This window comes from Caretta caretta, chromosome 5 (assembly GCF_965140235.1).
Source record: "Caretta caretta isolate rCarCar2 chromosome 5, rCarCar1.hap1, whole genome shotgun sequence".
Taxonomy (NCBI): Eukaryota; Metazoa; Chordata; order Testudines; family Cheloniidae; genus Caretta; species Caretta caretta.
In genome coordinates, this window is record NC_134210.1 from 6,210,660 (window position 1) to 6,233,670 (window position 23,011).

At 41.1% G+C, this 23,011-nt stretch overlaps 1 protein-coding gene across 5 annotated transcripts in view; it reads left to right on the top strand.

Moving 5' to 3' along the window:
* KIAA1328 (KIAA1328 ortholog) overlaps positions 1–23,011 on the top strand; it is a 296,689-nt gene that overhangs the window by 58,418 nt on the left and 215,260 nt on the right. The window contains exons 2-3 of one of the 5 annotated variants that reach the window (XM_048849787.2): positions 12,522–12,603; positions 13,061–13,212. The exons of 3 other annotated variants lie outside the window; for them this stretch is intronic. In XM_048849787.2, coding sequence (XP_048705744.2) covers positions 13,126–13,212 — 87 coding nt within the window. In that variant the 5' untranslated portion in view covers positions 12,522–12,603; positions 13,061–13,125. Of the gene's footprint in view, positions 1–12,276; positions 12,604–13,060; positions 13,213–23,011 lie in introns of those variants that run through there. One more of the 5 variants, XM_048849786.2, reaches the window with a different exon arrangement.

The following is a 23,011-nucleotide window of genomic DNA, read 5'->3' on the forward strand; positions in this document are numbered from 1 at the left end:
GACACAATTTTTAATAGTTCCTGCCTTGTATTGTATTCAGTTTTGACTTTCATCATTTGATGAGACTGGAATAAAAGACCACTTCAGATTGTTTTTTGTTTATCTCCCTCTATTGTCAGAACAGCCAGAGAAAATAAAAGGAACGGCACACAGTCCTTCCTGATCTCCTTCCGTCATGCCTATGAACTGCAGCAGTTATTAGGAAAACAGAGATGTAAAAACTGCTGTAGGCCATCTAGTCCTTCCCCAATTCACTCCAGCAACCAGAGGGGTGTACTTTACAGTGCTTTCTGGTCCTTTGCCTACTTTAATTTGAAATGTCTCCAAAGGTTAGACTTCCACCACAGCTTCTTGAAGACTTTGTTGCACTCCTAAGGCCTTGTCTGGACTAGGAATTTGAACTGTTTCTAACTGAGCCAGTTTAAGCACAAATGGTTAAGTGCGTCCATTGCTGATACAAATTCTGAGCACATCGAGGTTTTGCTCTGTTTCCTCACTTGTCGTGGTCTAAAGCGCTGCAGTCGCAATGCCCTCCAGGTTCCTATCCCCTACTTTTTGGCACAACTCCTAGAAACAGCAGATTCTGGGAAATTTCAAAAAAGCTATTGGGAGTAAGCAGTTGGTGCAATTACAGTGGCCTATAGCCTTCATCCACACAGCCATTAACACCATGCAGACTGAAATGTTTGGATGTAAGTAAATATAGTTCAAGTGATACTGGAGCATTTTTGTGTGGACATGTGGCAATTCGCAAATATGCTGGGGTGACAAAATGTTTTTTAGAAGGGTAAATTTCTGTAGTGTAGACAGGACCTAATAGATCATCTCATTTTCCCCCCGATAACCTGCTTCGCTTTTTTTCTTAATTTCCTCTTTTGATTAAAATCCTGAATGGTGGTGAGACTCCTGTTAAATACTTGTGCACCTCAGTCTGGGAGAAAATGGAAAGTTAGCTTTAAAAATGTGAGTTTAATTTGGTTTGACATGTTAAGGCCCTTATCGTCTCATAACTATATACGAGTATGTAATATGTATGCTGTACATATATTTTACATTACTGAATGCACACAGGTGCACATTAACAAAATATTGATGAGAATACCGTCGGGAAAATACCTGAAAGAAGGAAAAGCAGAAAAGAAACGGGAGACCAACTGACAAACTTGAAATACACAAGTGCTTCCAGCCCATCTCTGTAAGTGTCTAGGATGGTATAAGGGAAACAGACTGCTAGGGACATAAAATGTATTTCCTATTCAAAAAATGCAAGATCTCCATAAAAGTTAAATACCTCTGAGAAAATTGGTTGTTTATAGAAATAAAATGTATGGTTCAACAGGAAGAGGTATTTATGCTTTTAAGGATGAAACTGAAGCCTTTCTTCTTGTGTGTTTGTGTGTGTGTGTGTGTGTATATGTATTATCCCACCCTCAGCTTTATAGTGTTGACTTTGTGTCTGGTACATAAATTCCTCCAGTTTTGATGACTTGAGTTTCTCTACCCATAAAATTCTGCTGAGTTTTATTTTGTATCTAAATGCCTAACTAATTATTGAATTTCTTTTGTTTATATGTACATTAGAAGTCTTATTACTTAACAATTTACATCAGGGAAAACTAGGGAAATGCATGTCATATTTAAATCAGCATTAAACAAAGCCATGAGTTCTATACTTTTGGGGCGTAGTTTATGCTTGTACAGAAGGGTACCCATTAATTAGGATAGCTTAACATAGATTTACTTGCTGGTAATTTGTTTAAGTGCATAGATTTGAAGAAATTGGTGTCAGTTTTCTAGCCATTGAATGCAACAGTGCAGAAGAGTTAGTGCTGTTTGTCTGTGTTTTGTCAAAGTGTGACTTACCACCTTGTTAAAGTCTTTTCCCTGAATTTTCAGCACACTAACAATTTTACATTAACATACTTACTTTATTTGGAGTAATCCATATGCATAAGCAGTTGTCCTAAATGCATTTTCAGTGATAGTGATAGACTCAGATTCCCAGCCCAGTGCATTTCAGTGTTGTCTGCACGGACAACTATGGTTTCTTCTTCAATAGTGTCCTTACGGGTGTGCTACTTCTGGGTGTATCTGTGAACTCATGATTGGAGATTTTCATCGACACTGCCAATGGGCCTGCACCCTAGATACCCTCGTTCTTAGTTGCAAGAGTAAGGGGAGAGGGGAGATTGCCGGGAGGAGGCGGGGGGAATTGCCACCACTCCATTTTCTTCTCAGCTGTCTGTGGCTTGAGGTGGAGTATTATGGTATCTGCTGTAGCTAGCTACACAGTTTGTTACTTTGGCTCTTATTTTTTCTTCCTTCTATCTTTTATGTTTTTTTTTCTTTGAGTTTATTTGAGTTTCTGCTATTTAGCACAATTTTGTGCACTGTGGCTGTTTTCACCCTTCCTGTTTTTGTTTGCTCGATTTAGGCTACTGTTCTCTGAGACCTGCAGGGTCTAAGTCACGCCCCCCCACACATCAGATTTGGTTATTCAGGGAGTCCCAGTGACTGTCACTGCTGCTGCAGTAAGCAGAGGTCCTGAGGGCCCTTTAGAACTGTCCAGATCCTCAAAAAAAAAGAAGAGATCCCATTCTTCACAATGAAATAAGAGAAAGGAAAAGTCACTATCTCAGTCTGTGTCTCAGAAAACCTTGTGTCCTAGCACAGGTACCATTGAGGCTTCCGCTCTCTCTGATAGCGAGACCCTGGCACCAACTAAAAAAGGCTATACTGCATACTGAGAAGCTGTCCGGTAAGTAACCTAGAGCGACACTGGTGTCGGCACCAGACTTGGTCCTTCAAGGCACGAAGACTCTAAACCCAAGCTGAAATCGTCATTGGTAGTGTCTTCTGTAGCCAGCTGAGAAGGACACACTGATTGCAACTCAATATCATGTCTAGTACCTCCTGATGTACTTACACCTGAGGGTCCCTATCTAGAGTCCCTGGTGCCATCCAGAGTTCTTTTCCACAAGGACCTTCAGATCCTGGAAGAACCTGAGTCACCATTGCTGAGGGGTACCAGGAGGCACTCCCCATGGGTATCAACTTTCCTCCAAGAGTTGACCTACCCTTCATTACTACCACCTACAAGGGCAAGTTGTCCTCCTGTTATTGAGATGGTCACTGGCCCCACATGAACCCTTTAAGGGTACAGAGAGAAGAGAGACTTCCAGTCAGTACTAACATATTCTCCAGTACTGTCTTGCCAGGCAATTGAGTCTTGACTACCAGTACTGCTTGCCCTTCTGGTGGACATGGGGGATGACTCCTCATCTGATTCCTAGGTGTCCATACAAGGCTCCTTTACCTTCCCATTCCATCCTTGCTCCCTTGGGGTGCATCCTGAGGAAGAAACTCCCAGCAGGAGATATGCCCAGGAGCTTTGGCAATGACAACCTTGGGCCCTGCCCCCTTCTGTTATACTCCATCACAGTGGGCTTATTGGAACCTGCAATGTTCCATCTTGTAAAAGGGTACTCCAAGAGCAACTACCACTGTCCTTAGGTCCTGCTCTACAAGAGAAACTTACAGAGGAGCAAGAGCCAGAGGGAAGCAGAAGCACCATCATCCCCCTGGCCAGATGAGACTCTTATGTCTTCCTCATCTTACACTGACAATCAAGGACTTTCAAATTTGAAACAAATAGCAGAAACCTTATAAGTTCTGTTAGGAGATACAGGAACCCTTACATTCTCTGGGCCTCCTCCATATGTGTACTCAGGGCAAAATTCCTTTGTCCATCAGTGATGCTCTGCTGGCCCAAACTGCAAATTCTATACTGCTTATGGGTAAACGGGCTGACAACAAATACTGTATTCCACTCAAAAGCCTGGAGTATTTTTGTGCTCCCTTCCTACACCCAGCTCCCTGGTTGTCAAGGCCATTAATGAATGGTACGGGCAACGTTGGTCCCATTCAGCATCACTTGGCAAGGAGCTGAAGTGGCTGGGCCTTCTGGATTGCAAGAGCTACTCCTCGGCTTCTTTGTAGTTCAGAGTAGCTTATGCCAAAATAAGTTTTGTTTGTTTGTTTTTTTAACAAATTATTTTAAAGTTATCTTTTACTGAACACTTGCCACAAGACCAGAGGAAACAATTTCAAGCCCTCAAAATGGAAGGCCAGACATACTAAAAGCATCTCCCCTGGCCTCACTTGATACCTCTGATACAGCTGCATGTTCTATGGCTATGGCATTAGTAATGTGCTGAACTTCTTGGCTGCAGTCTTCCCACCTCCCCTGGCAGCTACAAAACTCTGTTGAGGACCTCCAGTTTTAGGGGCCCAGGTTGTTCAATGTTGCCACGGATGTGTCCCTTCATTCACTTAAAGACTTCTGATTGATACTATTATCTCTTGGTGTCTATAAACTTGTGGCAAAGAGAAAATATTATATATCACAGATGGCTCAACCATCTTGCCTAGTCCACTACCAGCCCACAAGACTGGCTGAACCCCCCAGAAGGAAGCCCGGGTTCAGGAAGAAAGGGCTATCCTCTACAGTGATTTCCCAGGTAGTAACCTCCTTGAAGCAACCATTTTGACCCATTGGTTGAGTGTCACAAACTGTCTCCTGCTCTGGATCCTATGCTGTACCTATCTGACAGATGGATCCTGGAGATGATTTCTACAGACTATCCCATCCAGTTTGGCTCCTTCCCGCCCCACCTCCTCCTCATTCTTCAGGGACCCTTCTCATGAGGGTCTCTTTAGGTAGGAGGTATGCTCTCTTTTAACACTAGAGTCCCCCAGACTTCAGTGGGAAAGGGTTCTATTCTTGGCACTTCCTAGTCCCCAACAAAAATGGGGGGTGGAGATCAGTTATGGACATCAGTATTTCAAACACCTTTGTCTGCTCTCATTGTTTCAGAACGGTAACCCTAGCAGTGATGATTCCCTCCCTGGATCCAGGAGATTGGTTTGTCTCTCTTGACCTTTGGGACACTTGTGTTCATGTAGACATGCACCCCTGCTACAGATGTTTTGTAATTGGCAAGGACCACCACTAGTATTTCATCCTACCTTTCGGCCTCTCTACCCCAACTCCCCCACCCCCCTGAGACTTTACCACGGTTCTCTTGGCCATCACAGCCAATCTATGTCAGATGGAAATAATTGTATTTCCCTACCTGGATAATAGGCTCCTGAAGGGTCAATCATTTCTTGAGGTGCAGACAGCAGTCAGCAAGGGCCTGTCCTTGTTTTGTTCCCTGGGCCTCCACTTCAGTGCAGAAGTGTACGCTCTTACTCACTCAACACATAGATTTCATCAGGGCTGCTCTGGATTCCACCATCACCAGAGCATGCTTGTCCATGGACAGGTTTGCCACAACAACCAGCCTCCTTTCAACAACACAACATAGCCTGAAAACCACAGCAAGGGCTTTCCTGCAACTCCTGAGCCATATGGCAGCCTGTACGTTTGTGAAACCCTTAGCACGACTACACTCCCAGTGTCTTCAACTGAGAACTGGCTACATCCCCAACAAGCACAGTTTGCTGATGTGGGTGTCCATTCCTCAGAGGGTCCTCGATTCTTTCAATTGGTGGAGAGGTTCACAAAAGGTGTGCATGGGAATTCTGTTTTCAGCCTCCTCCCACAAGGATCATCACCACAGATGCCTCCCTGCTAAAGTGGGGCATGCACTGCCAGTACGTCACAGCTCAGGGCAAATGGACCCTGCAAGAAGGGATCATCCATATCAACTTATTGTTTGTTATCCCTGCCAGCACTTCCTACCCCACATTTGGGCCACCCAATCAGAATATTGCTGGACAACAGAGCAGTAATGTGTTATATCAATTGAAAAGGAGGATCAGGATCCCAGTCCTTCACTGAATCCAGAAGACTATGGAACTGTTGCAGTTTACCTCCCAGGACTGCAGAATGCAGTGGCAGACTCCCTCAGCAGGCATTTCTGCCTCCATGATGAGTGGGAGCTCAAGAATTCAGTATTCTGAACGATATGTCTTCCCTGGGGTCATACAGCAATACATCTTTTTGCAACACCATCTAATGCGAAATGTGATTATTCTGTTTGAGGGGAGGGCATAGCTGCAGCTCGATGGGAGATCCCTTTGTCATTCTGTGACTTCGCGTATTGTTATATGCTTATCCCCTATTGCCGTGACGGCTCAAAGTCTTGAACAAGTTGAAACCGAAGAAATTAATAGCCATCCTCATAGCTGAGACAGGTGTGGTTCCCAGAACTGGTTCGCCTTTTTCAGCAACTACCTCTCTGCCGTCCCCTGACAGCAGATCTCCTCACTCAGAAGTTGGGATCCATCACTCACCCCAGCCTCTCAGCATTTTCATCTCAAGGCCTGGCTACTAGATGGCTCTCTGGCATAGAACAAGACTGCTATCCAGAGATACAGTCAATACTGCTCAATAGTAGGAAACCCACTATGAGGAAGTCTTACTTACTGAAGTGGAAACATTTTCAAGTTTGGTGCAGTCACTGACCCATACATCCTTTCCGGTCTCATGTGGCACACATTCTTGATTACCTGCTAAATTTAATAATCACACAATTATTGCTGACTGAAGTAAGGTTCACTTGGCTGCCATCACAGCTTTTCACACCTCTATCCCCCTGTTGAGGGATTTTCAGTCTTTACTTACCCTATCACCTTTTTCGCACTGCACCCTATCACCTTTTTCGCACTATGGGACCTCAACTTAGTCCTTAATGCACTGAGGAACCTCCCATTTGAACCCATGGGGAGCTGTTCCTTCCTCCATTTGTTGCTCAAGATCTCATAGCCATCACTTCAACCAGCTAGAAGCCTTCATGGTTGACCCACCATACACCTTGTTGTATAGTGATAAGGTGACACTACATCCTCACCCTCACTTCCTATCTAAAGTTTCTTCAGGAGATTTACTTATTAATATTTTATTCAAAGCATCGCTCTTCAAGAGAAGAAGTGAGCCTATGTACGCTGGATGTAAGAAGAGCTCTCGCCTTGTACCTTGACAGGACTAAGCCCTTTTCAGCTTAATTGCAGAATGGATGAAAGAGCATCATATCTCCATCCAGAGACTGTCCAAATGGGTTTCAGGATGTATCTTAACCTGTTATGAAACCTAGGGTGTTTGTCCCTGGCCCAGGTTGATTGCACATTCCACCAGGGCTCAGTCTACCTTTGTGGCCCTATTGAAAAACATACCTGTCTCAGACAACTGCAGGGCGGCCACGTGGTCTTTGGTGCACACACCACCATGGCACTATGCTCTTGTGTCTCCGCCGGAGCTGACTTTGCTTTCATTGATGCTGTTGTATGGTCTATAATGAATCTACCTCCTTGGCACACTCCTGCGTAATTCAGTACTGCTTGGAAATCTCCTGAAGCAGAGCACCCTTAGGGACACTACTTGAAGAGAAAGGACAGGTTACTTACCTTGTATAGTAACTGGAGTTCTTCAAGATGCTCCCCTATGAGTACTCTACTACCTACCCTCCTTTTCCTCTGCCTCGGAGTCATCTGGCTGGACTTTGTGGTTAAGAAGGAACTGGACCAGTGAGGGGTCCACTACTCCTGCCCTATTACCATGGCACCAAAGGTCAAGGATATCTAGGACTCCGCTGATGAAAATCTCCGATCAAGTATGCACAGGCATGTGCATATCCTGAAATAGAGACCCCGTAAGAACAAACATCTCAAACTCCAGTTACTGTACAAGATAAGTGACCTCTTCTTCTGAAGCCCTTTGTATTCTAGTACAGTAAAACATGGGCAGTTAAACTGATGCTTGACTCATGCAGAAATGCTTGTTGACTATTTTCATATTTAAAGAAAAATAATATATTGTGGCAACCATTTAATTGGGTATTATAGATGTTGCAGTTCTTCCCTACAATTTAAATTAACTTGCAGAAGACAGCAGTGGATTTTTCCTTTCCTGGTTTAGAATGGATGAATAAAGGGAGAGATTCAATTGAAATAGTCCTATAGCAGAGCTAATTCAGCTTCATGTGAGACAGGCAGGATCTATAGATGGTACCCTATCAAACAATTAACCTTGATTTTTCTTAATTACTATAGTACTTTATACTGTTTGAAATTTAATACTATGAAAAACACCCTAATCTACCTACATCTTTAGAGTAATCTGCAATCTGTTGTAAATTTAATCACAAACTTTTGCAGTAACATGACTAATGACAATTCCATGCCATCTGACAGTTGGCTTTTGGTTCAGTGGAGTGCATTTCAATAAAATCTCAATTAACTGAACCCCCATTATTCAAAACAGGGTTTATGTCCAGCACCTGTCTCTATTTAATTGAAGAGGAAAATTCTCTTGATTAACTAAACTTATTTAATATTCCCCATGACATTTGGACAATAGAGAATAGTATTATTTTTAGAAAGTATGAATCAGTTAAACTGCGGGCGTCACTCAGAACAAAACCACGTCGGTCTTACTGTGTGAGTGAATAGAGGAAGCTATGGAGTACAGTAGAACCTCAGAGTTATGAACACCTCAAGAATGGAGGTTGTTGGTAACTCTGAAATGTTCATAAATCTGAACAAAAAATGACATGGTTCTTTCAAAAGTTCTCAACTGAACATTGACTTAATACAGCTTTGAAACTTTACTATGCAGAAGAAAAAAGTTGCTTTTAACCATCTCAATTTAAATGAAACAAGCACAGAAACAGTTTCCTTACCTTGTCAATTTTTTTTAAACTTCCCCTTTATTTTTTTAGTAGTTCACCTTTAACACTGTACTGCATTTGCTTTCTTTTGTCTCTGCTGCTGCCTGATTGCATACTTCCAGTTCCAAATGAGGTATGTGGTTGACCGGTCAGTTTGTAACTCTGGTGTTCTACTGTAAAATAATTGCAGAAGATACTTTCAAGGTTATCTTAAAGTATCAATGGATTGCTGGAGATTCACAGGAGAAGAAGAAGTTTGACTTGCATACACACATTTCTGATAACTGGTATGCTAGATCAAGAAAAAGGAAAAACTGAGAACAGCAGCTGAATGAAATGAAACTAATACAACAGAGATTGCAATGAATTTGAGTAATGCAGCTAGCACAGTCGTGCAACTTTCACTTTTTCTTTTAATTTCTTCAAGGTAGGGAATATGATATGAAAAAGCCTGTTTGTAGATGACCTTATGTTTGCACGTTGCCATTTGTGGCTTCTGCTGGCATTGTCTTTTTATTCTTCATGTTCAAGAAAAGTTTCTATATTTCATCTTCGTTGCTTATTGATTAGTAAGGGCTGTCTGCTGACTAATTCCTGTTCACCACAAGATGTGAGCCTTTACTCTTTGTCTTTAATGCACCCCTTCCTTGCATGGGGCTTCAGTATTTTAGCCAGATGTGGTTTGAGCCACACACTAGCACCAGCTTTGCTGGTTTCAGTGGCTCTGAGATTTTACAAGCTGTTTTTACATGACTGCTGTCAAAATGACTGAAAGATCACAAAACTAGCTGTTCTCATGAAACTTTGGCTGCATCCGAACCAGAACTGAAAAATATCTTTTTGTAGTTTTAGATCCAGCCACAACCAAATTGATAGAGCTGGGTTCAGTTATATAGATTTGAATTTCCCCCCACCTTGCCTTTCCATTCTGAAACTGATTAATGGATTTTAAGACCACTATGATCACTAGTTTAACCTCCTGAAATAACACAGGCCAGAGAATTGAAAGGAATTATGTTCTAGTGTTTTCCCTTAATTAACTTTTTAAGATTTACTTATTTTTATGGAAGGAGCTTTAGTATGGAGCTAAGGACTCCAGACCTTAAACTGGAATCTTAGCATATTACATTAATGAGTAAAAGGTTGGTGAAAGAGACAAGCTTTTGAACTTAACCAGAGCTCTTCCTCAGGTCATGTGTAAACTCTGTGTAGCTCGAAAGCTCATCTTTCACCAATAGAAGTTGGTTCATAAAAAATTTTACTTCACCCATCTTGTTTCTCCAATAGAGTGGGATCAACACGCTGCAACATTGCATTCATACATTAATGGTTTTCTTTACCTAAGTAGGCAAGAAATTGTGTGCTTGCTTAGCACATGCAGTTGTGTTTGAGTTGCATCTAGCCATATGTATGCATGCAGTTTGTGTACATAGATCCAGCTGTGAATGTGCAAAGTGGGTGCACATTTGTGCAATGAGCCATTTCCTGGATAGTGTAAATCATGCTCACAATTAAAATTTTAATTGGTTATATTCTATTTGATTGTCTGGTTAATCCTTTCTGGCAGTACATAGAGTATTTAATGCAAAGTTGCACTGTAAAATATTTATTAAATCAGAGGTTTGCAAGAAAAAAACAAAAGAAAAAATATTAATGTTGCTAAGTGCAATTCAAGAGAAAAAAATCTGTAAAATAACAAAAAAATCCTCCAGATACATGCCGCTTCGGACAGACAAAAAACCAAAATAGAAACTAAACAGAAACCTGAAAAATTAAATTCAATGCAAATCAAAATCAAACCCCAGAATACCATAAACTAAGGAAAGTAAAGGTATGTTTACATAAACAATTCCGATATCAACCTTAACTCCTGATTCACATGTGCAGACCACAAAACAGAAAGATTCTCGATGACCATCATCAGCCTTCATCAGTCAATCTTAACAACCTTAACTCTGCCATCAGAAGTGTACATATAAACTTTAATACCTTACTCATATTCATAGTTATATAATACGTTGGATTTTTCATAAAATTGTAAACGAGTCTCCATTTCAAAGGTCGTCTGATAATTCAGCGTTTATCTGAATGTAATCTATAGTATCTCTGATTTCGCTATAGCTGCCATCACTGCATTGCCTAAATGCATCTAAATGGAACTCTGTCCTCATGAGGAAAGTAATTTCATGTTCTCCTAATTAGACAAATATCAGAGTCAAAGATACAGTGTGAATGATGCTGAGTTCAAATATCCCAACAGTTCAATTATCAAAATTTCTAATATTAAAAAGGCATATAAGGACTTGCTCCAAAACACATTAAAATAAAACCACTACTTTAATGGAGGTTTGAATCTCCCCTTAAAATAGTAACATGACTATGGGTGCAGAGTAAAGGTTTTTAGGGTGCTGATCATTGTATTGTTTCTGTTTAATGGTTTCCATGTGTGAATTAGGTGTGAAGGTTGTTGCCCAAACAATCTGTGTAACCTTATCTTGTGATTTCCATAGTTCTTAATTGTTGTGGGATTTTTTTCAACAGATATTTAATTATAATGAATTGCTGTTATTGTTGTTTGCATTGCAGTAGCATCTGGAAGATGCTGTTGTGCTGGGCACAACTTAACTTCCTTTAAAAAATACGATTTCTCTTGGATAGTAGTCAGTCTGTTGCAGGTGACCTAACTAAAATGCTTGAGTTCCAAATTTAGCCTCCTTGTGAGATTCTAGATTTCATCACGAGAACAAAAAAGGGCTGGGTTGGAGGTGGTTGAAGGTACCTGTTAAACAGGCTATACATTTAAAGCTGAATTTATAAGGACTGGTTTGACTTCAGACTTCTGATTGGAAAAATAAAGGAATTTAACTTATCTACCTATGTTATGAATGGATTGCCACAGCAATTGTATTATCCATCCTTAAGGGCCATTGCCAAAAACATTTTAAGTAGTGCCTTAAAATCCAGAGGTTTACCTGTGACTGTCACAGTTGAAAACTGTGAAGCTTCCACTTGCATCCATTTATTGAGGGTATAAAAGTGGCTTGCAAAAGACTTCTGTGCGTACCTGAAAGTGCATTGAATTCATCCCTGGCTATCGTGTGTATGGGAACGATGTCTGTAGCTGGCTTCCCACATTGCCATGATCATCATTACAATCCGTGGGAGTTGAAGGTGCACACCACCTCGCAGGATTGAGCCTGAAGTACTACTTCAGAACCGATTTTAAAAACTAGGTTTCAGAGTAACAGCCGTGTTAGTCTGTATTCGCAAAAAGAAAAGGAGTACTTGTGGCACCTTAGAGACTAACCAATTTATTTGAGCATAAGCTTTCGTGAGCTACAGCTCACTTCATCGGATGCATACTGTGGAAAGTACACAGGATCTTTTTATACACAAAGCATGAAAAAATGGGTGTTTACCACTACAAAAGGTTTTCTCTCCCCCCACCCCACTCTCCTGCTGGTAATAGCTTATCTAAAGTGATCACTTTCCTTACAATGTGTATGGTAATCAAGGTGGGCCATTTCCAGCACAAATCCAGGGTTTAACAAGAACGTCTGGGGGGTGGGTGGGGGGCGGTAGGAAAAAACAAGGGGAAATAGGTTACCTTGCATAATGACTTAGCCACTCCCAGTCTCTATTCAAGCCTAAGTTAATTGTATCCAATTTGCAAATGAATTCCAATTCAACAGTCTCTCGCTGGGGTCTGGTTTTGAAGTTTTTTTGTTGTAATATTGCAACTTTCATGTCTGTAATCGCGTGACCAGAGAGATTGAAGTTTTCTCCGACTGGTTTATGAATGTTATAATTCTTGACATCTGATTTGTGTCCATTTATTCTTTTACGTAGAGACTGTCCAGTTTGACCAATGTACGTGGCAGAGGGGCATTGCTGGCACATGATGGCATATATCCCATTGGTGGATGTGCAGGTGAACGAGCCTCTGATAGTGTGGCTGATGTTATTAGGCCCTGTGATGGTGTCCCCTGAATAGATATGTGGGCACAGTTGGCAACGGGCTTTGTTGCAAGGATAGGTTCCTGGGTTAGCGGTTCTGTTGTGTGGTATGTAGTTGCTGGTGAGTATTTGCTTCAGGCTGGCGGGCTATCTGAAGGCAAGGACTGGCCTGTCTCCTAAGATTTGTGAGAGTGTTGGGTCATCCTTCAGGACAGGTTGTAGATCCTTAAAAACTAGCGGTCAGTATTTTGAATGAGAGAGAGAGAGAGAGTCTTCACGTGCTTCTCTCCCTTTTTGATGGGGGCAAAACATCTATTCTTCAGTTGGAATCAAGGTGCCTGCACTGTGAGCTATCAGTTCCAAGCTGCACCATGAGTGTGTCCCAAGAGTGTGAATGGGAAGAGGCTGATTTCAAATTCCTCTAATTACAGGTGAGTAACCTTCATTTCTTCAAGTGGCCTCTGCACATTTCTGCTTCAAGGGTGGACTGTGGTGCATGTTGGAACCAGTGGGTTGCGGCACAAGTGCCTTGATCACAAAGTGGGAATACGCAGAACTTCATCTCGATGAACTCCAGTTACAGGTAGATAACACTGCTGTAATTAATCTTTTCAAATAGATTATAACACCATTGTTTTCTACACATTCAACCTTCAAAAATATTCATGTTTTTTAGGAAGCTTAAGCAAAATCTTTTCACCTGTTTTGGAGTTATAAATGTGTTTTAAAAGCATAGTTCTGTCCACCTACATTCTTGTCTCCGGTATAGCTCAAATGGTCGAACTTTAAAATGTCAGGCGTGGCATGTTGTAAAGTGTTCTTAATGGGAAGCTTGGTGGGGGAAAATGGTTTTTAAGAAAAGATGGGAGCATTTAAAAATATGGGACTGAGTATGTTAATACAACACTAAGTTGTTAGCTGGTTGCTTAAAGATTGACATGAGAACATGTCTGTATCTAGTTGATTAAATTAATTTACAGACTCTGTAAACCGAATATCTCTGGAAGAAGGAGCTTGCAAGCTAAGCTGCTATAAGCATTTAGAGGGTTTAAAGCAGTTTAAACTGGGTTTTTATTTCTTGGCTTGTAACGTTAGCTCTGCTGTATTACACGTTTGTGGAAGGTTCTGTTATTTATAACTGTATAGTTTAATATCTCTGTATACTAAAATATATACCATACAACATATGGCACGTGTAGCACAGCTGGAGTAACCTTGCCATTGAAACCGTGGTTTTTGCGTGTCCTCGCTTTGTAACTTTCTTTTTCTGTGACCCTTAACAGTGAATTAAGCTTTTGCATTTATTTCACCTTAGTTTTTTATGTATGTTGATGAAGCTGAAAACCCTAATATAGTCTACTAGATTTATTTGAGGGGGTCAACAAGCATGTGGACACGGGTGATCCAGTGGATATAGTGTACTTAAATTTTCAGAAAGCCTTTGAAAATGTCCCTGTAATAGATCCGGACTCACCCGGCGGTGCCTCCTGCTGGTTGTCCTTGGGAATTAGCTCCTCAGCCTCTGGAGCACCCTCTGCTGTCTGGTGATCTACCTTACCACCAGCCCCAGTCCCTCCCAGGACCTGGTGCCTCCTCCCACTGGGGTGCTGACCCCTGGCAGTAAACCCCAACAATCCCTGAGGGTCTCCCCTCCCTGGGGAACCCCCACCCACTACCCCCACCTTGCCTCAGTCTTGGCTACTGCCAGTCATCGCTTAGCCCCGCTCCCCGGGGCAGACTGCAGTGTATCACTACTTATCACAGGCGAGGAGGTTTGGACCTGCTGCCTCTGTCTACCCGTGGGCTGCCCCCTTGCAACCACAGTCCTTAATAGGTCCTAATCTAGGCCTCGCAGCCTGGGGGTTTCCAGTCTGGAGCTCCCCTGCTCCCAAGGCCTTTCCCCCTCAGCCCTGCTCCAATCTAGGTACTCCCTCAGGTCCCTGCAGCCAGGCCCTTCCCTCTCTGAACGCAGAGAGAGACTTTGGCTAAGCTTCAGCCTAGCAGCCCCTTTATAGGCCCAGCTATGGCCTGATTGGGGCATGGCCCAGCTGCGGCCATTTCCCCAATCAGCCTACCTTTTCTTGGCCTCAGCCCTGGCTCTCTCCCAGGGCTGGTGTTTAAGCCCCACAGCGCAGGAGTGAGTAACCACCCTGCTACAGTCCCTCACCAAAGGCTCTTAAGCAAAGTAAGCTGTCATGGGGTAAGAGGGAAGAGCCTCTCACGGTTTGGTAACAGGTTAAAAGGTAGGAAACAAGGGTAGGAATAAATAGTCAGTTTTCAGAATGGAGACTGGTAAATAGTGGGTTCCCTTGGTCTATACTGGGACCAGTACTATTTAACATATTCATAAATGATCTGGGAAAAGGGGTAAATAGTGAGATGGCAAAATTTGCAGATGATACAGGACTACTCAAGATAGTTATTAAATCCAAAGCAGACTGCGAAGAGTTACAAAGGGATCTCCCATGACTGGGTAACAAAATGACAGATGAAATTCAGTGTTGATAAATTCAAAGTAGCGCACATTGGAAAACATAATCCAAACTATACATATGAAATAACAGGGTCTAAATTAGCTGTTCAAGAAAGAGATCTTGGAGTTATTGTGGATAGTTCTCTGAAAACATCCACTCGATGTGCAGCAGCAGTCAAAAAAGCTAACAGCATGTTGGGAATCATTAGGAAAGGGATAGAGAATAAGACGAAAAATATCATATTGCCTCTATATAAATCCATGGTATTCCCATATCTTGTGGGATATCTTGTGCAGATCTGGTCACCCCATCCAATTTGAATTGGAAAAGGTACAGAAAATGGCAACAAAAATGATTAGGGATAAGGTACAGCTTCCATATGAGGAGAGATTAATAAGACTGAGACTTTTCAGCTTGGAAAAGAGATGACTGAGAGGGGTTATGAAAGAGGTCTATAAAATCATGACTGGTGTGGAGAAAGTAAATAAGGAAGTGTTATTTACTCCTCATAACACATGAACTAGGGGTCACCAAATGAAAGTAATAGGCAGCAGGTTTAAAACAAACAAAAGGTAGTATTTCTTCACACAATGCTCAGTCTACCAGTGGAACTCTTGGCCTTCACAACATCCTCTGGCAAAGACTATAGCAGGGTTCAAAAAAGAAATAAGTTTATGGAGGATAGGTCCATCCATGGCTATTAGCTAGGATAGGCAGGGATGCTTTGAAGTGTCCCTAGCCTCTGCTTGACAGAAGCTGGGAATGGATGACAGGGGATGGATCACTTGATGATTACCAGTTCTGTTCATTCCCTCTGAAGCAGCTGGCATTGGTCAATGTCAGAAGACATGATACTGGGCTGGATGGAGAATTGATCTGACCCAGTATGTCGGTTCTTATGTTCTTGTGTTCTATTGTCTTAAAAATGACAGAAAAACTATTAAATGTTTTGAGAGAGACCACTTCAGAATATCTTTCTGAAATGCTTGAGGATATACAAGACTTTATATTCTGCAAATATATTTTACAGCAATAATTCTAGGCTTGTCATTGTAAAAAGGCACCTTCACACATCTTTAATTTCTATAACTAGTTTTAATAATTTCCCTGGGACCATCCTGAAAATAGATCTTTTCTCCATAATGTCCTGGTCATACAGGTCATATTGATTTATTTTTTGCTATCACTTTTTTGTGATCTGGACAAGCATACATAAACATGAAATTATGGATACTAAATTGTACCTACCATTTTTATGTTTTTTCTCATGCAACTTCTTTTTACCAAAGATGAGTAGTAAAAGCAACCTGATTCATCACTTTATTTTCTAGATTTTGTCAAAATAATAGTTTTATCCTGTACATAAAAACTAACCAAAGTTTCTAAGAGACTTGTTAATGCTGTAATATTGCTCTATAAAAATCTGCATTTGTCAGTTAAACTATGAGGAGAAAACTAAATTACTATCTAAAAGAGCTAGTGTTAAGGTTAGTAGCCTAAAGTTAGACCTAAGAGCTTTGTTTTGGCTCAAAGAAGCAGTGCAAAGTTTTTCAGTTGTCATCAGTGCCTACCTGCTTTGCTTTAGGGAGAATGCCAAGCATTGATTTGTATGTGAAATGTATTTTTATTCTATCAGAGAGTGTAAAGTTAAAAATGATATATAAATGACAAATTTTCCTGTCTGTTAAAATATGTTGGATTACTAAAACGGAAAAAAATTTTTTTAATGTAATTTAATATTCATTAATTGACTAAAAGAAAAGGAGGACTTGTGGCACCTTAGAGACTAACAAATTTAACTGAGCATAAGCTTTCGTGAGCTATAGCTCACTTCATCGGATGCATGCAGTGGAAAATACAGGAGGGAGATTTTATATACACCGAGAATATGAAATAATGGGTGTTACCATACAAACTGTAACGAGAGTGATCAGGTAAGGTGAGCTATTACCAGCAGGAGAGAAAAAAAACCTGCTTCTCTCTTGCTGGTAATAGCTCACCTTACCTGATCACTCTCATTACAGTTGGTATAGTAACACCCGTTATTTCATGTTCTCGGTATATATAAAATCTCCCTCCTGTATTTTCCACTGCATGCGTCTGATGAAGTGATCTGTAGCTCACGAAAGCTTATGCTCAAATTTGTTAGTCTCTAAGGTGCCACAAGTCCTCCTTTTCTTTTTGTGGATACAGACTAACATGACTGCTACTCTGAAACTAATTGACTAGTCAGTTTCACTAGTTTATATAGCTGGAGAGACACTGTCAACTCTCACTTGTCTGAATTTACATATTGCATAAAAAAGCTTTAACAAAATCTGTGATCATGCCATTCCATAATCTTCAGTTTGTCATCTGATTTCCATTTCCATATAGCTATTTTATCCATTGCTGATGCTCACTGAAAAACTGGTTTTGAGTTAAAATAACTATGTATTTGCAGTCCTATAGCTCCTTCCATCCCAGAATTTCAAAAAGCTTTACAAATGTTAATGAATTATATCCTTACCCCGGTAAATTGGGAAAGTATTACTATCGTTTCTTCAAAGATTAAGTCATGGAGATTAAGTAATTTGCCCAACATGTCAGAAGAAGGTTGTGGCAGAGCTAGGATTAGAACCCATTTTAAGGTAGAGAGGGAGGCCGAGGAAAGAGTTTTCATTTTCTATCCAGACAGCCACAGTAAATTTTGCTGCTGCAAAACATGCAGGGAAGTTGTGTATGTTGGGGAGTCGGATTTGCTCCTGTTCAGTTTGGGGTAACTTTGTTTCGGTTGGAAAGGTCCATTGAGAGACCTTGCTTTTTGGGGTTGCTTTCTATACTGTAAAACTATATACATATGAGTGCCTTGAGGATCTAAAAATATTTTTAAGGGCAAAATTTTCTTTAAAAAAACGAATTGAGGAAATCTTGTTTTCTCTTAATAAGCATTTTGATTTTGGAAGTACAGTACAAGTTTCTGTACTTAATACCCATATTGATTATACAGGATGGTTTGGTCATGCCTTGTGGTTATGGCTACTATAGTGACACAAATTGTTTTTTACTGTCTTTTGGAACATGCTTTTGCTTGCACGTATAAATCTCAAAATGATCAATTCTTCTATCTGTGATCTGCCTACTACTAATTGAAATATTTTTCAGTATATAAAATTCCTGATAGATACGTTGTATTTCTTCATCTTTTGGAATGAAGATTGGCAAGGGTATATGAATAACAATTTTTAGAGCAGTTTATGGCCTTTTTACTTTCTCTGTTGATGTAGGATTTACAGATTTCTTCTCATGCTATGATTATGCAGCAGAGGACGTTGTCCATGCAGATAATGGCCTTGGTCCTTCACTCTAGTCCAAGAGGAGAGCAGGCATAGCAAACAGACCAGGTCCACTACCCTGTGCATGAGGAGTGGCCTGAACAACCCAGTCCTCCTTCCCTGACAACCTCCTTGAGGACCTTTTGTGGCTCATCAGAGAGGACCACAGAAGTTTGCTCAGGTGGAGAAGACAGGGGAAGTCCTAGAACTTCTGCCTTATCTTCTCCTCCAGCACCCTGAGTTGCTACTGCAGGAAGTAATTGAAAAAACTTTTTGGCCTGCTCTAATGGGGAAAAGCGTTTGTCACACACAAAAAAAACTCTGGAAGATAAAGATCCTGGTACAGCCAATCTTCAGCAGGAAATCCAGCTTTTACAGAGGATACAAGAATTCTACCCGGATGTGGGCCAAAGTGTATGCTTGTGTTCTTATTATTAGCAGTCTACCCGCATAGCTATTTGGACACCAACATTTGGCAGTCTCAGGTCAAATACGCTTGCCACTCCCTGGGTAGACTAATGGTTTAAGCTGAAGACTGCTCCAAGATGATGGTGATGACTTGGGTGTACTAGGTGTCACGACACATCTGCCTTCAGAAGGGGGAATTAAAACTAAATATAAATGGAATGGAAAATCTGGCTGTCAAAGTGTACTCTGGACGTTTTAAGAACTCCAGAGGAATGTAGAATTCTTGTGGGATCAGAATCTTTGTGTATCTTTACATATGTCTAACTAAGAAGCCAGAGTGCATCAGAAATAAGATACTTGTTCAGGGAAAACACTCCTGGTATGTTGGCTAAAACCAGACTTCCTTCCCTGAAAGAAATATACTGTTCTTTCTTCCCTGAAAGAAAATATCCAGACTAGTAGAACAGGGTATTTCATTATTGCATAAAAGGTTCTTGTAATAGGCATTTTGTGCAATAATTTATAGATAGAAATAGTCAACAGACTGTGTAAGTTTGTTTGTTTCCACGACAGGAGGAAAATTCAAGGTATTTTGCTGCAGGTATCCACAAAAAGCACCACTTTAATGGATCTCTTCTCTCTCTATTAAATGCACCTTTTAGAGGCTCCTGCACTTTCCCTTCCTTCCCTCTGCATATAGTCTTTAAGAAGATCAGTCAAGGTGGAGTATTAGTAATTACTCTTTCTGTAACTTCAAAGAACATTCTTTATAGTCCTCTGCTGCATCATGGAAGCCAAAAATGGTAGAGACATTTTAGGATCTCCTAATAAATGCATACATGTCACACTTTAATTTCCATCTTTCCTTGGATCCTTTGAACCAAATATCTCAATCATTTGCTGGAGCCTAAATTCCCATAGTGACTGACTTAGACTGAGAGTGTAGTAGTCTTGAGCTGAAGCTATTCTTTCTGAGACTGTTCTCTGTTCTTCTGCTTTTTTATACAGGCTAGTATCATCCACATTTCATTACTAAGTGTGAGTCCTGTATTAATGTTGGTGTAAAGAAAATGCTGTCTTCAAACATTTTAGTTTTACATTGGAGTAAACTCAGCAAAAGTTTGTGTAAAACATTCTTTCATGGTTGCCTACCAAGCACACACAGTTGTGTGTATGCAGAAGAAGGTAGTGGTTATTCATGTCTTTTCCACCATATAATACAGATCATAGAATCATAGAAGATTAGGGTTGGAAGAGACCTCAGGAGGTCATCTAGTCCAACCCCCTGCTCAAAGCAGGACCAACCCCAACTAAATCATCCTAGCCAGGGCTTTGTCAAACTGGGCCTTAAAAACCTCTAAGGATTGAGATTCCACCACCTCCCTATGTAACCCATTCCAGTGTTTCACCACACTCCTAGTGAAATAGTTTTTCCTAATATCCAACCTAGACCTCCCCCACTGCAACTTGAGACCATTACTCCTTGTTCTGTCATCTGCTACCACTGAGAACAGCCTAGCTCCATCCTCTTTGGAACCCCCATTCAGATAGTTGAAGGCTGCTATCAAATCCCCCCTCACTCTTCTCTTCTGCAGACTAAATAAGCCCAGTTACCCCAGCCTCTCGTCATAAGTCATGTGTCCCAGATAGGGTGATCAGATAGCAAGTGCAAAAAATCGGGACGGGGGTGGGGGGTAATAAGTGCCTATATAAGACAAAGCCCCAAATATCAGGACTGTCCCTATAAAATCGGGACATCTGGTCACCCTAGTCCCAGCCCTCCTGAGAAACCGAGATCCATCTTTAAGAACCTAGAGAGTAAAAACAGAAAATAACAATTGGACTAAATTTGGAAAGATTTAAATAATCCAAACTGCATCCGCTAGTCTTATTTTCATATGCAGCCAAAAATGTGTTAAGCACTTCACAAACAGGTGAGATCCCTGAATAGTTTATAATCTAAGTAGAAATCAGAGGTGAAAGACGGGACAGGGATGTAAGAGAAACGGTAGTGGTGTTAATTACAAATCTTTTTATTTCATTTAAAAGAAAACCCTTTGGTAATACTTATAAACAAATTCTAGGGCTTGTAGGGCTCTTGGAGGAAGGATGTGTTATGAACCTTCCCTCCCCCCAACACTTTATGAAAGACCAAACCAGGGAGGGAATTCCTGGCCAGAATGCATGAAGACTACTCAATTGAAAAGGGATACCTCGGAAGCAATAATGCTGAAAGAGATGTAGGGATGGCATTAGTCAGCAATAAGATGTGAGTCTGCAATGTGATGTGGTTGCAAATAGGCAAGTGCAATTTTTTGGCTGTCTGTGGAGGCATCCCATCATGAAGTTAGGAGATAATGCCTCTCTAGTCAGCGCTGGGGAGACCACCCCTCAACTACTTTGTGCAGTCTGGGCTCCAGATTCCGAGGAAGTTATTGAGAAATTAGAAGGAGTGAAGAGAAGAGCCACAAAATTATTAGAAGGCTGGATTGAAAATGAGGCAAGATTAAGAACTACCTGTGTGTATCTTGGCTAAGGAATGACAAAGACATGACCATGCAGTGCACTTGTATCTGCGTCGGTCGCAGTATATTAGACAAGATGGGTGAGGTAATATCGTTTATTGGACCAACCTATGTTGGTGAGAGAGATAAGCTTTTGAGCCACACACATCTCTTCTTCAGGTCTGGGAAAGGTAATCCCAGCTTCACAGAAAAATGCAAGGTGGAACAGATTGTTTAACACAAGTAGTTAGCATAGATTGGTCACATACAATATATGCTATTTGTGGGCAAGCTGATTTTCTTATAGGCTGGGCCAAGTTGGCATCTGCATGCATGTCCCTGATGTCTCTGTTCCCTGGTACCTGCTGCATCTTGAGAGTCATACTTAGCATTGGTTGTACAGTTTCTTATTTATAATGAGGAGAGCTGTAGTGGATAGTCATCAGTCATGGTGCATGACGTGTGGTATTGTTTAATTTGCCATTTTGTTTCTGTCTTGAGAATGCAATAGCAGTGCTCTCCTGTTGAAATTAATTATTGTATGATTTAACTTTTATGTTGCAGTAGTGCCTAGTGACCAACCAGATTGGGGCTCCATTGTGCTAGGTGTGGTACTGATATAGCAAATGCGTCTCTGACCCACTCAGCTTACAATTCTAAAAGACGAGACAAAAATAGATCAGGGAAACAAGCGGGCTGGGGTGAGGGTGGAGACAGGAGGAGCTGTGCTAGCAAAAATAATATGGTGTGCACAACTACTAGCCAGTTGCGCTCCCACGGCGTTACCTGCCTACTCATTTTTGGAATATAGTTTATTGTATGCATTATGGAGAGGAGGGAAGGGTTTGTCTGGTCTTTGAAAATTATAGTCACCACCAGGACTGGCCACAGAAGACACTGATAAATTTTGTATTCAAATTAAGTTTCCCAACTTGATTATTGCGCCCCCCTACTTGGAATTTATCTGGAAGATCGTCTGGAACCTTCTGTTAGTACTGAACACTGCTGCCTGCTTATTTCTCCGTTAAACATGGTACATCAGAGATCTCCATGCTCTACTGCCTTCTTGTTTTCTCTCAGATTTAATTTGAGGTGTTGGTGTTTTGCTAAAGTTCTGTATTGTGTCTGGGTCCAACTTACCTGAGACTTTCTCTTCATTGTTGAATTAAGTATACCTGCTATAGCGCCATGCATTCAGACAGTGCTTTACAAGTATAAAAGACCTGCCCAAAGACCTTACAATCTGAGATAACCAAAAACGGAGCTAGACTAGTAACAGTAGCTCAATGGAAGGAGAATGTGGGAAGATAGTTAATAAAAAGGGCAAGGTAGTAATGATTCCTGAAAGGAGAGGTTTGAAGGAGGAGAATGGGGCACTTATAAAAGTAATGGGAGACTGTTTGAAGTATAAAGTGCAGGGTGAATGAAGACTTAAAACTGTGAGGGTGACAGAATAATGGAGAGAAGACTGGGCAGAATGTAGGAAGTGAGCAGGGGATAGGAGAAAGTGAGAATAGAGATGGGAGGGGGTCAAGATTATTTATTTAAAGCATTGAAGGTGACAATAAGGAATTGTCTTCAGTAAGATACTTGAAGCCAGTGAAGGAATTCAGGGATGGGATGGAGTCTGTCAGAGTTCAAGGTGACTTTAAGTGTTGCTTTTATGACGGACTGAAAATGGC